The sequence below is a fragment of the Dipodomys merriami genome, unplaced genomic scaffold, assembly GCF_024711535.1.
Source record: "Dipodomys merriami isolate MVZ:Mamm:240054 unplaced genomic scaffold, mDipMer1.0.p SCAF_69, whole genome shotgun sequence".
Taxonomy (NCBI): Eukaryota; Metazoa; Chordata; class Mammalia; order Rodentia; family Heteromyidae; genus Dipodomys; species Dipodomys merriami.
The window spans coordinates 4,141,751-4,158,678 of NW_027206279.1; the positions used below are offsets into that span (position 1 = coordinate 4,141,751).

At 47.1% G+C, this 16,928-nt stretch overlaps 1 protein-coding gene across 1 annotated transcript in view; it reads right to left on the bottom strand.

Moving 5' to 3' along the window:
• Positions 1-188: 188 nt before the first annotated feature.
• Positions 189-16,928, bottom strand: part of Gpr176 (G protein-coupled receptor 176) — a 52,564-nt gene continuing 35,824 nt past the window's right edge. Inside the window, exons 2-3 of the mRNA XM_070005764.1 lie at positions 5,748-6,000; positions 189-3,632 (exon numbers count right to left, since the gene is read on the bottom strand). Of these exons, the coding sequence (XP_069861865.1) occupies positions 2,507-3,632; positions 5,748-6,000 (1,379 nt within the window). The 3' untranslated portion in view covers positions 189-2,506. The remainder of the gene's footprint in view (positions 3,633-5,747; positions 6,001-16,928) is intronic.

Here is a 16,928-nt window from a genome sequence, read left to right on the forward strand (position 1 = left end):
AGGAAGAGAGAGGTGCAGATGGTACACCACTTGAGGGGAAAACACAGACCATACACCTTTTTATATTAGTTCATAAACTGCTTGTTAATTTTTATTAAAACATTCTTCAGAGTACAGAAATATACCTGTGTATATCTTGTTAGAATTAAACCATCTTGGAACATACATAAGAAATATATCCATCCAGATTCTGCTTCATCAGAATTTATTAAGCTATACATATACATTATCGGACAACACAAAGCGGACAGAATTTTCTGACGGATTCTTTGCTCCCCTGCTAAAGCTGTAACGACTATAAAGGCTGTGAAAGACAGGCTGGAATGGTCACGGCACTAACCAGCAGAGCCAGGAGTCACAGATGACATGCGCACAGGTGTGTGTGCGGGGGGGGGGGGGGGACGACTCAAGAGGGGTGTCAGTTCCATTTTTGCTGTGAGCAAACAACACTACAAGGTGACACACACAGAGGAGGAGCCTCTCCCTCTCCAGGCAGGGGCCAAGACACCACACTCAAGGGAGGAAAGGAAAAGGAAACTCTTCCCATGGCTGAGCCTGGTTCCACGGATCAAGGGCCAGTGTGCAGTAAGGCAGGACGGTTAGTACAGTGAGGACACCCCCCTCCTTCCCTCCAAACCTGCTCAGGGCAGCAGAACGACTCACCAAGTGCCACTCACAAGAACAGAACAGAACACCCTAGGAAGAAGAGTAGGAAGGGCTGGCACTTGATCTGCCCTCCTGAAACGAAGTATTGGGTTTGAATTCAGCTTGGCAGGTCAATCACAAAGCAGACTTCCAGGACTAAGAGGCCAAAGATCCTGCCTCCCTGTTCCGCCCACTCTGGCTCCTACTGAAACACTGGGAAGGACAAATAAAGTGCTCACCCGAGCTAGGTGTGCCGCTGGCATTTTATAATGCTAAGTTCCCCTGTTGGTTCCTCTGTCTGTGGGTACCACGGTCATATAACACAGTGAAAATGAGACTGGCAGTCATCTTTGCCAGGTTTTTTCCCAGTCTTTGGGGAAGAATCTTTTTTTCTTTTTTTCTTTTTTCCTAAACTGAGCAGAACTAGGGTTTGAATTCAGGGCCTCATGTTTGCTACCAGTCTACCAGTGAGCCGTGTCTCCATAGCTAGAATCATTTTTTTGCCAGTCCTTGGGCTGAAACTTAGGACCTGGGCGCTAGCCCTAAGTCTCTTTGTGCTCAAGGCTAGCACTCTATCACTTGAACCACAGTGCCACTTCTAGCTCTATCTGAGTAATTTATTGGAGATGAGAGTCTCATGGACTTTCCTGCCTGGGCTGCCTTTCAACTGTGATCCTCAGATCTTAGCCTCCTGAGTAGCAAGGATTACAGGTGTGAGCCACTGATGCCCAGCTAGAATCATGTGTTTTGTTTTTTGTAGTTTTTGTTTTTGTTTGTCAGTCATGGAGCTTGAACTCAGGGCTTAGGTACTATACCTGAGCTCTTTCACTCAAGGCTAGTGCTCTACCACTTTGGGCCAGTTCCACTTCCAGTTTCCTGATGGTTAATTGGAAATAAGAGTCTCAAGGACTTTCCTGCCAGACTAGCTTTGAACTGCAATCCTTAGATATCAACATCCTGAGTAGCTAAGACTATAGGTGTGAGCCACTGGCACCTGGCTGGGAATCATCTTTTCTATTTCCAAAAGACCCAACTTATCTATCCCAACCTTGCATTTTTTTAGCTACCTTTGAATTACAAAAGTGTTCCTCCAACTATTTCCAATATACTTTATGGTATGCTTTATGCGTGTCACTTTTTTTTTTGGCACCTTTCATAAAGAACCATGTGTGAAAGAAAAGCCTAGGGCCATGGGCAATTCTTAGCCCGCTCCACTTCTAAGCTTCTCACTTATTTACTGGGAAAACAAGGAAAGCTTGCAGTGTTTTCCAGCCAACCCTGATGGACGCTGGATGCTAGTCAATATAAACAAACATACAGTTCTCCCTCAGCCCCAGTCCATAGGCTCAAGGACAGGGGTAGAGAGCTGTCCTAGTTATATCCTAGAGAAAGGGAAGAGAGGTGCGGGGAAGGAGCGAGTCAGGCAATGGTACTTCTCAGGAAGCCATGAGGAGTGCCCTCACCCCTCTTCTCCTGGGGCCAGTACTTCTAGTTACTGTATCTACATTACCCTAGTAGGTGTCTTATTTGTAGCCACTGCACACTATACTTATCTAGAATTTTTAAGAGTGTCTTGCTCCCTTTGAGCTATCAGACCCTCTTTTACCTGTGTTCTTTGCTGAGCCCAGGAAAATGAGGAATCCCCCCCAATGCACAAGGAAATACCCACCCAGGACCTGTTCCAAGGGCCCAGGTCACACCTCACAAAGAGCACAGATGAGGATGGCCATGATAAATGCATACACTCCCTCAGTAAAGGGGGCCTCCGATTTGACACAGCTTTCCCTTCCATTCAGAAGTCCTGGCCCACTGCAGTGTGTTGAGTGAGAGACCATTCAGCTCCAAAGCCAGCATGAAGGATTTAGGAATCCACCTTTGGGAAAATGCTCACTTTGTTGTGTCTGCTCATCTTCCGCTCCACCCGGCCGATCTTGGGCATCTTCGTCTGGATCAACTCTTCAGGGGTATTGCCCAAGGGGGGGAGCAGTCTCTTTTTGCTGTGCCGGGTCTCTGAGAGCCACTGAGGGGGCAACTCGAAGGGCCCAAAGCCAAACTGCAGCGAATACTTATCTGGAAAGGTCTCAGGCTCTGCAGGGGTGGCTGGGGCCACCTGGGCTACGGAGCCCGCCGAGCCCAGGGGTGGTGTTGCAGGGGATGCTCGCTGCGGCGCCGGTCCTCCTGCCAGGCAGGAGGTAAGCCCTTCTTTAGCCTGCAAGTCTCCTGGGCCTGGAAACTTGGCTTCACTCTCCTCCTCATCGTCTGTGGGCTTAAAGATCTGCTGCTGGCCGATGTGGAACATCTCAAGGAGCTGGCTGCCTGAGCGCATGCTGGGCTCTAGGCTGGCCTCGGGCACCCCAGCCCCAGTACTAACCACGTTTCGGCGACTGTACCGGTGGTGCAGCTGCACCAGGGTCCCCACCAAGCACTTGCGGACAGACTTGTTCACAGTTAGGAAGAGCACAGGGTTGGCCAGCAGAGAGACTTTGGGCAGCCAGATGGCCGTGAGCAGCAAGAAGACGGACGTGTCGGGTTCGTTGAGCACAGACTGGTACACGACCAGGGTGGCATAGGGCACACTGCACAGGCTGAACACCATGACCATGGACAGCAGGGTGGCGTGGAGCTCCGCCTCCCGCTGGGAGGCGTAGGGGATGGAAATGGTGCTCTGCGGGGTCCGCAGCGCTGCTATGATGACCTTCTTCTTCTGGCTGGCGCTCAGCGCCCTGCGGATGAGGATCAGGAAAAGGAACACCACAGCCACAGGCACGATGACCGTGGTGATGTTATAGATCAGCACATACACCAGGTGACCCAAGGAGTTGCTCCAGACTTCCGTGCAGGTGGACATGGCATAGATGTCAGCTACATTGGTGACTGCAAACACAGGGACGCTGGCCACCACTGCATGGGCCCAGATGTACATCACCAATTCCCGGGATTTGGCATCAGATATTTTTCTCTCCAGAGGGTAGAGGACTGAGTAATACCTATATAGAACACAAATAATATTAACTGCACAGAGAAGCAGGCTCTTTAATTAGGAGATTCAGTGACCAAAAGTAGGCAAGAGGGGAGAAATGTCCCGTGCTTTTAGTCAGCCTAAGAAGGAACCACTAGGGGCTGGGAAGGTGGCTCAGTGGTAGAGTGCTTGCCTTGCATGCATGAGGCCCTGGGTTCAATTACTGAGCACCACATAAACAGAAAAAGCCGGAAGTGGCGCTATGGCTCAAGTGGTAGAGTGCTAGCCTTGAGCTCTGAAGAGCTCAGGGACAGTGCCCAGGCCCCACGACCGACCAAAGAAAAAAAGAAGGAACTACTGGCACAATGCAGGAAATTCAGACCTTAGCTTTTAAGAACTCAACCCTATAATGAGAAGCACCAGTAAACCAAAAATAAAACAAAACAATTTTTGGAAGGAGAAAAAAAAGCCACATCTTCATGTAATGCTCAAGGCTCTTGGGATCAGGAAAAAAATTTCATAGCTAGCCTTATAATTATTGCCAACAGAATTAAATCCCAGAGTGCCCTCAATAAAAAGCTTTCATATCTTTCATTTCTGTCTTTTGAGTTAAGAGCACAGGGTACCTTGTAAAAGTTTTACATTCACTATGCTTCAGAGACAGTTTCAAAGCCACTGGAATTAAATTAGTCTACATTTAGAGCCAAAGCAGACCCAAGCCATGGTCTGTGCAATGGAGTATGCATTATTAATATTTAAAGATTAAGGCCTGGAGGTATAACTCACATGCTAGAGCCCAGCAAGTGCCAGGCCCTGTGTTCAAACTCTATGACACCAAGACATTTCTTTTTTAAATAAAAGCCGATAAAGCAGCTGGGTGCCAGTGGTTCACAGGTATATTCCTAGCTACTCAGGAGGTGAGACGTGAGGATTATGGTTCCACGTCAGCTGGGACAGGAAAGCCTGCGAGACTATCTCCAATTAATTACCAAAACAGCTAGAAGTGGCACTGTGGCTCAAGTGGCAAAGCGCTAGCCTTGAGCACAAATTCAAGTCCCATTATGGGCACACACACACACACACACACACACAATAATAGGATAACTTCCACGATCACAGGTGGGTCAACACGAAATGCATTAGAGAACCCATCACAATCTAGACATCAAGACTCCTGAGTTCCAAGTCATGAATGATGGCAATAAGTAAGGTATGATATTCATTTCCAAATGAATGACCTTTTAAGCATGGTGGGGGGAGGGGAAACCCACTCATGAGAACAACATGAGCTTTTAGAGATAAACCCCCCAGAAGAGTTCTCAGGTTAGCTGGCGGGGGCCCAACTGAGCCATTCAATCATCTGTTAAAAAAACTCACGGGGGCTGGGAAGGTGGCTCAGTGGTAGAGCACTTGCCTTGCATGCTCGAGGCCCTGGGTTCAATTCCTCAGCACCACATAAGCAAAAAGAAAAAAGGCGGAAGTGGTGCTGTGGCTCAAGTGGTAGAGCGCTAGCCTTGAGCTGAAGAGCTGAGGGACAGCACCCAGGCCCAGAGTTCAGGCCCCACGACCGGACCCAAAAAAAAAAAAAAAAAAAAAAACTCACGGTTCAGGCTGGGAAGGTGGCTCAGTGGTAGAGCGCTTGCCTTGCATGCATGAGGCCCTGGGTTCGATTCCTCAGCACCACATAAGCAAAAAGAAAAAAGCCGGAAGTGGCACTGTGGCTCAAGTGGTAGAGTGCGAGCCTTGAGCTGAAGAGCTGAGGGACAGTGCCCAGGCCCAGAGTTCAGGCCCCACGACCGGACCCCTCCCAAAAAAAAAAACAAAAAAAACCTCACGGTTCATTCCTTTGTTTTTTTCAGAAATGTTTTCATCCTGCATCAAAGAGGCCTAATTGCAGGGCTACCAATCAGATGAGCAATCTACTCCAAATCCCAAGCAAGCTGAAGCGACACCATGGCCCAGTAGCTCTGCCCCAGCATCCTGAACCACAGGTCTTTTCTTAAGGCTCTTATTTTCCACCACGGCTCAACCCGTCCTTTGTGAGGCTCTCTTTGGGACAATTCTTTCTCTTTCAGTTGACCACCAGCAGATAAAAAAGCAGCATAGGATTAGACACCATTTGCTCATGGTGCTTAGATCTTACCTGTCTAAGGCAATGGCCGGGAAGCTCAGGATAGTTACAGAGCAGAAGACTTTGTGCAAAAACTTGACAACCTTGCAGAAGTGAATGGTGTGGATCCACCAGCAACAGTGAGGGCTGGTGCTGAGGACAATGTCAAAGGGCACGCAGAACAGGCTGGCGCAAATCCCCGAGCAGGCCAGGTTTTTAATGAACCTATTGGTGACAGATTTGAACACAGTTGTGCGGCATGTTGACCATAACACCATGAAGTTTCCTGGCCAGATATAAAAAATAATAATAAAATTTAAATTAAAAAGACCATAAAAGGGAGAGAAAGAAAATACCGGTTAAAACAATTCAGCTTTTTATTAGCACCCATTAGCTATACAGGGGTGTTTCACTTCAACATGTCCATGTATGCACATAATATGCCTTAATCAGACTTAGCCCCATGATGATGGGGCTCTCAACAAGCTCCACTGTTTCATTTTCACAAAAATCATTTATGTGTGTGTACATGTGCGTGTGTGCTGGTCCTAGGGCTTGAACTCAGGGCCTAGGCACTGTCCCTGAGCTTTTGTGCTCAAGGCTGATGCTCTACCACTTGAGTCACAGTGCCACTTCTGACTTTTTGCTGGTTAATTAGAGAAAAGTGTCTCACAAGCTTTCTGTAGTAAAGAGGGGGAGCCAACATTAAAAAGTTCACATTTCCCAGGGAAAGCTTAAATAGTTCTAAAAAGTATTCTTACTCTGATTATTTTTAAATCATGCTCGCCTAACAAATGCAGATAAATGTCCCAGCTACTGAGAAGCCAACACTGGATGAAAAGTGATCTTTGCTGTTGATATTGAAAGAATCATGGCCATCAACAAGGACACAAGGGAAAACCAGCTGATAATCAGACAGCGGTGTCTCGGGTTTTCAGTACACCTAGCTCTTCTTCATTGCCTAAAAATTGGGGCCTCTTCCTCACTTATAAAGTGTCAATTTGCTGTAATCTATGATTAATCTATCTAATACCCACCCAACTCTGCTTAAGCTGATGGCTACTATGATGAGAAAATGGTTTTCAAGCTTTTTCTTAAACGATACAGGAAGTTCAAATTAAGCAGGAACTGAATTAACAGAAGAGAGCAAGGTAGTAGGTTTATTAAAATGCATGGCGAATTTTAAGTAATTACTTTGAATGGAAAGCATCTTATGAAATCTTTATCTCCAATTTAAGCTTGGATAGTTTTTCCTTAGACTTCTCCTTTATAATAAATAATTCAGGGAAATATTAACAGCATTCATTTTTACAATACATAAAAATATATAAAGAAACTCCAAGGAAAGCCTTCCCTGGTCAGCCTCTGTGAGGCCCCACAAAGACTTTTAAGCAAGTCTACAATAAATGCACATGGGGTTTGGCAACAATGGATTCCTAACAGTTAGGCAACTCTATAGTGTCATCCAGACTGAAAGATCTGACAAGCTGGTACCACCCCCTTAGGCCCTGACATTACCCGCTCCTGTCTCTCAACACACAGCAAGATACACACAGATGCATGAGTAAGATAAAAGATGCAAGGTCCAAAATTGACAGCCATCCTCCTTCTTTCTTAGATAAACTGAATCTTCTTTCTTTTTTTTGGGGGGGGGGTCCGGTTGTGGGGCCTGAACTCTGGGCCTGGGCGCTGTCCCTCAGCTCTTCAGCTCAAGGCTGTGTCTTGAGACACAGCACCACTTCTGGCTTTTTTCTTTTTGCTTATGTGTTGCTGAGGAATCGAACCCAGGGCCTCATGCATGCAAGGCAAGTGCTCTACCACTGAGCCACCTTCCCAGCCCTGAATCTTCTTTCTATATAAATCAACTAGAATGTTTTCCTGACTTCCCAAGGGACTTGAATCTCTGATCTCTCCCTGAAAGGTGTATTACTCCCTGAAAAGCTATGGAAAGACTCTCAGAACTGGCCCTAAATGACAATCTTTAATAACCACAGGTTCTGCAGTGTGACTAGTTTGCCCCCACCAGAAATCCAGTTAAGGGTTGATCCCCAAGGCAATCATTTTGAGAGATACTGGCACCTTCAAGAGGCGATTAGCAATGGAGAGAAGAATGAGGGGAGAGACAATATAGACAGGATTCTTATTGTATATACATGAAAATGGAACTCGTAGGACTGAGAAAAATGGAAGGGGGTGATACTGGTTAAGATGCATTTTTCAAATGAACTGACATGCTGAGTTGAAACCCCTTTTTACAACTATTAAAAAGATAACAAGGGGAAATGAGGTCATTAAGAGGACGGATGCGCTCCTGCTTGAGAATGGCTCTTACCAGACTGGATTGGCTGTGAAATGAGCCTGGTGCCTCCCCTGTCTGGCACATACGCTTCTCTTCCTATGCATCTGCTTGCCCTTCTGCTTCCCACAAGAGCCGAAGCCTCACGAGGCTTCACCAGAAGCCACACAGATGCCAGTGCCAGGCACCTGGACTGCTGGCCTCTGCAGCTCCAAGTTAAATAAGCTGCTTTATAGCAACAGGAAATGGGTTAAGTCAACAGGTATATGGAGAAAGCTTCCAGGGAAAGAAGGAAAGATGTAGCCACACTTTCTCCAGCATCAAATGTGCTTCCCTTGGGTCAGCAGCCTAACAAGCCATGCTTGATTGGATGCAGGTCTCATCGGCTGGGCTGCCATCCCTGATACCAGACCCCAGACATTCTGTACAATTACATTTAGTCCAGAGGGCTTCTTTCTCCCATGGCACATTGTAAGGTTAAGAGTATAAGGCATGTAAAGAACCTGTAATCCTAGTATGAGAGCTTGTCTCAAACACTCAGAAAAAAAAAGTCCTTATCTGAAAATTCTGTCATTTCCTTCTTTAGCACGACCCACCATTGTAGAACTAGGAATTGCTTCATACATGTGGCGGTTAATATGACTAAGAGAATCTTTGGAATTTTTCATGAACTGTTTTCTGGGTCCACCTATGCATGATGACCTTTCGTCCACAAGATGAATGTTTACTGTCTCCACTGCCAACATGGTGTCAGAGTAGCGTGGAGAGAGAGGCGCTCAGCGATCGGCCATGACACACGGCGCTCTACTCTAATTAGCCAATGACCAAACACGGAATACGCATGCATTCCATTCTCCTCCTCCCTCTGTTCCAGAAACTGTAATTATGCAGTTGGAAAGGGAAACATATCCAAGGTCCTGAAGGGTAACAGAAGTAGAGGATTAAGAGAGGAGAGTGAACTCCATCCTGCTTCTCCACCAGCACCCAGGAACACTGACATGAGTTACACAAACAAGATTTTGGAGATTGAAGCCCCTTCATCCTGTAAGATTTGGCAAATCTGACCATGACAGTAATGGAACATGATAGTAATGGAAGGTTCGCAGTTGAGAGGAGAGTTTGGGAGGGGAGGCGGCAGGAGCAGGAAGGCTAGAGGCAGAGGAGCTCAGAATGGCAGTAATTCCAGCAGGTTCTAGGCTACCTTCACACTCCCGGGAAGATTTTCCTTTCAGCAAAGCTTCCGTGTGTCCTTCCCCACGTTCTTCTGTCCCCAAAGAGCAAGGCCAACAGGAGAGGGGAATTTGTAGAATAAGGCACAGAGAGCCAGGGCAACAGAAGGAGCAAGAATTGGAGATGGCAGATTCAGGACATAACAAGAGACAGATGGCCCAGACAGGGAAGGTTCTGGAAGGAAGTGATAGTGTTAAGGTCAGAGCAAGATCAAGACTACAACATAAGCAGCAGTGAAAGGCTGAATTACAGTACAAAACCCATGAGAGTCCACTGATAAAATGAAGAATGTGGAACAAATATCCCAAACACCAGGAGCCAAGACTTCTCTGGAAGGAGGTTAGAAGGGCAGAGTAAGCAACAGAATGGACTGGAACAGCAGTAACACAGGAGTTGGATAACTAACCCACTTGATCTACCAGTCACAACTTGGATATTATTCTTCTTGAGATGTATTTAAGATCCTTGTTGATGTAACATGATTTTAAAAGTACTTACCCTGGGGGCTGGGAAGGTGGCTCAGTGGTAGAGTGCTTGCCTTGCATGCATGAGGCCCTGGGTTCGATTCCTCAGCACCACATAAGCAGAAAAAGCTGGAAGTGGCGCTGTGGCTCAAGTGGTAGAGTGCTAGCTTTGAGCTGAAGAGCTGAGGGACAGCACCCAGGCCCAGAGTTCAGGTCCCACGACCAGCCAAAAATAAAATAAAATAAAATAAAATAAAATAAAATAAAATAAAATAAAAGTACTTACCCTAATGAAAGGCACAAAGGTGGGCAGAAAAAGTACTTTTGGTGAAAAGCAAACCCTAACCTTTTTCTTTCTTTTCCTCTTCTGCCCTAACACACATAGTAACAAATATGGAGCTGGGAAGGTGGCTCAGTGGTAGAGCGCTTGCCTTGCATGCATGAGGCCCTGGGTTTGATTCCTCAGCACCACATAAGCAAAAAGAAAAAAGCCAGAAGTGGCACTGTGTCTCAAGTGGTAGAGTGCTAGCCTTGAGCTGAAGAGCTGAGGGACAGCTCCCAGGCCCACAGGTCAGGCCCCACGTCCGGAGCCCCCCCCCCAAAAAAATACCACTTGATAGGTGAAAGACAGAAAGAGAAGACAGAAAATATTGACAAACAGTACAGGGAAACCAGGTACCAGTGACTCACACCTGTAATCCTGGCTACTCAGGAGGCTGAGATCTGAGGATTAAGTTAGTCTGGGTAGAAAAATCCCCATGAGACTCTTATCTTCAATTAACCACGCAAAAACTGCAAGTGGAGCTGTGGCTCTAAGTGATAGAATGCTAGCCTTGAGCAAAAGAGATCAGGGACAGCTCCCAGGCCCTGAGTTCAAGCCCCACAATCAACCAAAAACAAAAATGAAACAGTAGGGAAAATTATTTTAGGTGAACTCTTCTCCATTCTGGGCCTGATTTTGTATATGCATTTGCCACTGACTACTTAAAACAACAGAGACTTTTTGTGCCTGAATCTGTCTTGCTCACAATGCTGAAAATTGGACAAAAGGTTTCCGTGCTTTGCATTATTTTCTAAGAATACAGGATTTGTGATGATAGTGGACATGGTGTCTGCATTTCCCCTCTAATATTAGTTGATTTGAATAACACTGAGTTATTTACCATGCAATGTTCCTGCTAGTTCAAAATAAAACCAGTATATAATACTATTAGCCTGTTTGAAGCACTGAAATCAATGAGAAAATATGACCTCTCATCTTCCCATTAGAAAACTGTAAGGTCTGCACCTGGATGGCGAGCAGACTCCACCCTCCTCGCAGCAGTCTCCACCCAGTACCTGCATTACCTAGGCAACTGGGACACCTGGAAGAGGTCACATCTGCATCCGCGGAGGTCACATCTGAATTTGATGTGGCCACACCTTTCCCCACCCATACCCTACATAAGGGCTAGCCCAGGCCCAGACTCTCCCTTTTTTCTCTCTCTGTTCGTTTCTAGCTCTTGCTGCTCTTTTCTTGCTCTCTTGCTCTCTCTCTTTCCCAGCCACGTGGAGTGCCAACCTTGCCTGGTCCCAGCAGGTCTACCCCTTACCTGAATACCACGTGAGTGCTACTGTTCTTACCCCTCTCTCTGCTCTTTTCTCTCTCTTTCCTCTCTTCCCAGCTCTCTCTCATTCCCAGGCCTTTCCCAGCCACGTGGAGTGCCACCCTTGCCTGGTCCCAGCAGGTCTACTGAATAAACCCCTTATCTGAATACCACGTGCGTGCTGGTGCTGTTCTAACTCGGTTACCTCTTTTTAAAAACCTAACATAAATGGTGCCGTGACTCGGATAAAGGCTTAAAGTCAGGATAGCTGGGATTTCTCTGTTTTTTTCCTCTTTTTTTTTTTTTTTTTTGTTCTTCCCTTTTTGCTCTGAGGAATACCCGCAGTTCTGACGGCCTTTTGCGAACCAGTCTGTCTGTGGCGGAATCAACGCATCGATACCATTGCTGCCTTCACATCCATGTCCACACTTCTCTACTCTGGTGAGTGAAACTACTCTACGGCTCTCTGTCACTCAGTCTCTGTCCAGACGTGGCGCCACGCCAGAGAGCTCCTACGGCCTTTAGCTGAAAGGCGGTCACCTCTGAAGCTGAGGATGCTTGGCTTTGGGGGCTTGGCCATTTCTCTCTAGAGGGCTCTGGGGGAATTCGGGACGCCGCTTCTGCCTGGTCAGCTCTCCTTCACTCACCAGACTGACTCTACTCATTTAATGGGGTGCTACGAATCACGCCTGAGCCGTGAAACCCCTTTGAAATGTCTCCCGCGCTCCCTGGAAAGCCAGAGAGCCTCATTTTTATGCCATTCTCAGAAGCACAGTTTTTGCTACTGCAATGGTAAATGGTCAGAAGTTTAATTTCAGGCTCTTTGCTCTCTCTGCCATTCATGGGCAACTTTCTACCCTTTTTTTCTACAACTTTTTGGCTTGTGCCTTGAAGAGTGCGACGCAGGCTGGGTCCCAGGGACCCCCCTCTAGGTTCCCTCTCAAAGGCTAGCCAATGTAGGCTTAATCTATTCAGGCTTTCTTTGCATTCTTTCAGAAATTCGCCATCTTGAATCCGCCATCTTGGCCACGTGGTGGGTTAAGGGTTTGGCCCCATCTGACCCTTAACCTTCCACTAAGTTTACTACTCCATCTATTCTAAGGTGCCTTGCTAACAAGTTGCTCTTTTCACAGGCCCTAGTAACTGAGGCCCAACCATCTGATGTGCTTTGTTAGCAAAGATGTCTAAATGTTGTCAAAATTTTAGGTTTTGAGTTTTGCCTTTTTTGTTTTGTGTTGTGTATTCTACTACTGACTACATGGTTCTAAAATACTGGGCATATCTATGCTAAAATTTTCATCACATCTAATGAGTTTTGTCATTTCAGAATATTTGTTGGCAATTCTTGATAAGAACCAGGTAAGCTCTACTTATTCTACTTGATCTCCTTGTTGCTTTAATTGAAAATAATAAAGGGCTTTTGTGGCAAAGATTTCAGTTCAAAGCCATCTCGGGCTAAAAAATCCCTAAGACTCCGTCTCCCAGCTAAACTCTGCAAGTGGTACTATAACTCAGTGTGGCAGAGTGCTAGCCTTGAGCAGAAGTGCTCAGGGACAGTGCCCAGGCCTTGAGTTCAAACCTCCTTGAATACTAGTGGTACTATAACTCAAAGTGGTTCAGTGCTAGCCTTGAGCGGAAGCGCTCAGGAACAGTGCCCAGGCCTTGAGTTCAAATCTTGAATACCAACTGGGACAAGCCATCCCAGCAACGAGCACCTAGACTCAGCCAGTCTAGGGAACAAGGGAACGTGGAAAGGAGTAAGAGGAGATGATGTCACATCAGCTACTTTGTGCCTGCCCTTTCAAAATTAACCTGAGCCGGGAGGTCAGTAGAAGTAAGAAGCCTGCCCATCCAATGTCTATACCTGTCTACCTATTAACTGAACAGGAATTTATATTCTTGCCTTTGTCACCTGAATTCTCTACCTAGTCGCCAGATGTCAGAAGTAACTAGGGACATTTCTACCAACATTTTCAGCCCCAAGTCCTTCCTCTTGCCATTTATTTGCTCTCTAGTATTTTTTTCCAGCCCCTCAATGCTCATGAGACTTCTCCAGATTTCATCTAAGGACTCACGCCACCAAGGGACAGCTGCTGCTCACTGCCTTCTCTGGGAGGAGACCAAATTCCAGCCTTTTACCCCTATTGTCGACGCCCCTTGTCAGCAGGAAGTAGCCAGAGAGAATCCTCGCCCTATTTCATGATTATTAAAAGGCTGGAATGTAAGGTCTGCACCTGGATGGCGAGCAGACTCCACCCTCCTCGCAGCAGTCTCCACCCAGTACCTGCATTACCTAGGCAACTGGGACACCTGGAAGAGGTCACATCTGAATTTGATGTGGCCACACCTTTCCCCACCCATACCCTACATAAGGGCTAGCCCAGGCCCAGACTCTCCCTTTTTTCTCTCTCTGTTCGTTTCTAGCTCTTGCTGCTCTTTTCTTGCTCTCTTGCTCTCTCTCTTTCCCAGCCACGTGGAGTGCCAACCTTGCCTGGTCCCAGCAGGTCTACCCCTTACCTGAATACCACGTGAGTGCTACTGTTCTTACCCCTCTCTCTGCTCTTTTCTCTCTTTCCTCTCTTCCCAGCTCTCTCTCATTCCCAGGCCTTTCCCAGCCACGTGGAGTGCCACCCTTGCCTGGTCCCAGCAGGTCTACTGAATAAACCCCTTATCTGAATACCACGTGCGTGCTGGTGCTGTTCTTACTCGGCTTACCTCTTTTTAAAAACCTAACAAAAACAAAAGGCATGGAGACATTTCTTCAATCCTGGGAGACTGATTTTCTACTCTATGGGTTTGTAAAATGCTGGTTTTCACAGTGCAGTCAACGTCATGGATATAGTGTGGATGAAGCAGATAAGACAAAGCTGAGAATCTGTTCACAGTTTGCATTATTCTGTGCTTCTCATAGTGGGTATGCAAATACTATGGCTGAAAAGAGACTGTTAGCTTGTCATGAAATATAAGCACATATGTAAAGATAAGTGACATATTGCCTTGAAAACTGTTAATTTGCCAATAATGAACTTTCCAGTAGTGAGCTTTGTCCTGTATCCCCAGGACAGAGCGAAAATGCCGGTGGGATCTCCAGGCACCACTGTAAGTGTACTCCTGCCTTCATCCCGTCGTTAAGTGATTTTATTTTTGGGGGGGGTGGTCTGGTCGTGGGGCCTGAACTCTGGGCCTGGGCGCTGTCCCTCAGCTCTTCAGCTCAAGGCGAGCGCTCTACCACTTGAGCTACAGCGCCACTTCCGGCTCTTTTCTTTTTGCTTATGTGGTGCTGAGGAATCGAACCCGGGGCCTCAGGCATGCAAGGCAAGTGCTCTACCACTGAGCCACCTTCCCAGCCCTGGTAAGTGATTTTGATGGTGTGCACACCACCTGTGAGCTGGGAAGACCCTGGCTGTGTACCTGAAGGAAACATCAGCAGTCGAACCCCCATGAAGTGAAGCACTTAGCCTCCCCGCACCAGCCTGGTGCATCAGGGCGGTTAAAAGCAGATTTCCAGCCCCCTCACGCCCTCCTGTGCCCGCAGCCCTGGACAGCATCTTCACAACAACTTTATGAGACCTGGAGCTAGGGACACCCCCACAAGCTGCTCCCACATCCCTGAGCTACAGAGAACCAGATGAGAAAATTGTGCTGCCTTAAGCTGTACAGAGTGAGATCCACCCCTCAGACACCCCTCAGAGCTCTGCCCCGCTTCTCTTATACGTGGAAATGGGAATGTTAACTTTACCTTCAAAGGCTGCTCCTCACATGAAATTATGTATAAAAACTGACAAACACTTCCCCACACAGGGTGTTAAAATAACTTTGATGTCACGGAAGCATCGTTTGTGAACTTTCTCATGGACCACCAGCTATGAACTAGTGAAATTCAACTGCAGGAATCTTGCTTAAAGGCACCATATTCACTAAGCAAGTACAGAACCTTCTTCAGTGGCTTAGCTTTTAGTCACCCTTCCTTGAAGAAAAGTAAACACAAAAATCCAGAAAACTTCTCTCCTAGATGTAGCTCTGTTAACATCTGAAGTTAAAATACCTGTTTACTCTCTGACTCTCAGATATGTCATAAACACCAAAAACTTTAAGGATTAATAGTTCTTTGGCTGGGAAGGTGGCTCAGTGGTAGAGCGCTTGCCTTGCATGCATGAGGCCCTGGGTTCGATTCCTCAGCACCACATAAGCAAAAAGAAAAAAAGCCAGAAGTGGCGCTGTGTCTCAAGTGGTAGAGCGCTAGCCTTGAGCTGAAGAGCTGAGGGACAGCGCCCAGGCCCAGAGTTCAGGCCCCATGACCAGACCCCCCCCCCCCAAAAAAAAGAAGTTGATTTTTCTGTTTGTTGTTAAACTATAAATATTCTTGGAGTTGGGGTGGGGTTTTTTGTTTGTTTTAGAGGGTTGGTCCCTCAAGACCTGGCGAGTTTTTTTTGTTTGTTTGGGAGGAGGGGTAGTCCCTCAATACCTGGGGGTGGAGAGACAGTGCTCTGATTGATTTCCAACTGTCACAGCCAACAGAAACATCTTTGACGAGGGCAGGTAGGTGTCAGTGAGAAGAGGCAGGAGAAAAACCCTAGCTCAGGGCCTGGCGGGCACCTTGCTGACACCAATGCCTGTCTTGGAAGGAGACCCAAGAGAGGCAAAGACACGGAGTGGAGGGCTGATGGGTGCTCACATGCCTTGTTCCACAGCCTGTCTGCCGAGGGCCAGTGCCTGAGGAGCTCCTGTTTCCTTCCTGGCTCTCGGAACTGGCATAAATGTAAGAGCTGGTCTCCTGAAGTGGGAAGGGCAGCCAACAGGGACCACGGAGGGGGAGAAGACAGCCTCAGTTTGAGCTTTCCCAGCAGGGACGGAAGGTGCCAGACGCTGTATCTTGCAATGCACCCAGGGAGCAGGCTAAGTAATCAGAAAAGTGTGATTTTCCTCTGCTCTAATAAAAAAGCCTGCCCTTGTTATAAAGTGCCAGGAGAATCAATAAGAAGTTAAAGGAGACACGGGCCTGCACCACAGGTAAAGCAGGAGTAACAAACTAATACTGCTTCTTCTGGGATTTGCAGCTGAGGGCAGAGGTTCCTTGACCTGGATAAGTACATAGCAAATCTCCCTTCTCTGCCCTTAATGCAGACCAGTTATCCAGGCAGACAGAACACACTAAGGCTGGACAGAAGATTCTACCAGCAGGCAGTTAGTAGGTATTTACCCAACTCTTCAATCTGTTTTTTTTCAGTCCTTGCCTCTATCATTCAATCTTGGCGAGGACACCAAGAGACAGGTCCTGCAGAGCTCTGTTTACAGAGGAGCATACGGAGGCAGGGAGATGCGAGCGATTTACCAACAGTTACAGAAGCAAGCCGTGGAGCTAGAATGCAAAGCCGTCAATGGGAGCCCCACAGCACCACCCTACCTGATCACAAAGAGACAACTCAACTCCTGACAGTACAACCTGATTCTGTGAAGAAAAGACCAGAGGCGTGTCCCTGAAAAGCATCTAGACCCACTCGGATAGATTCCAGTTAAAAAACAAAAACAAAACAAAACAGGTTTTGGTTGGCGCCATGGGATCGGGATTGACCCCACGCTTAGCCCCGCACCTAGGAGTTCTGAGGTGCTGAGGTGAATCCGGTGTGCACGCTGGGAG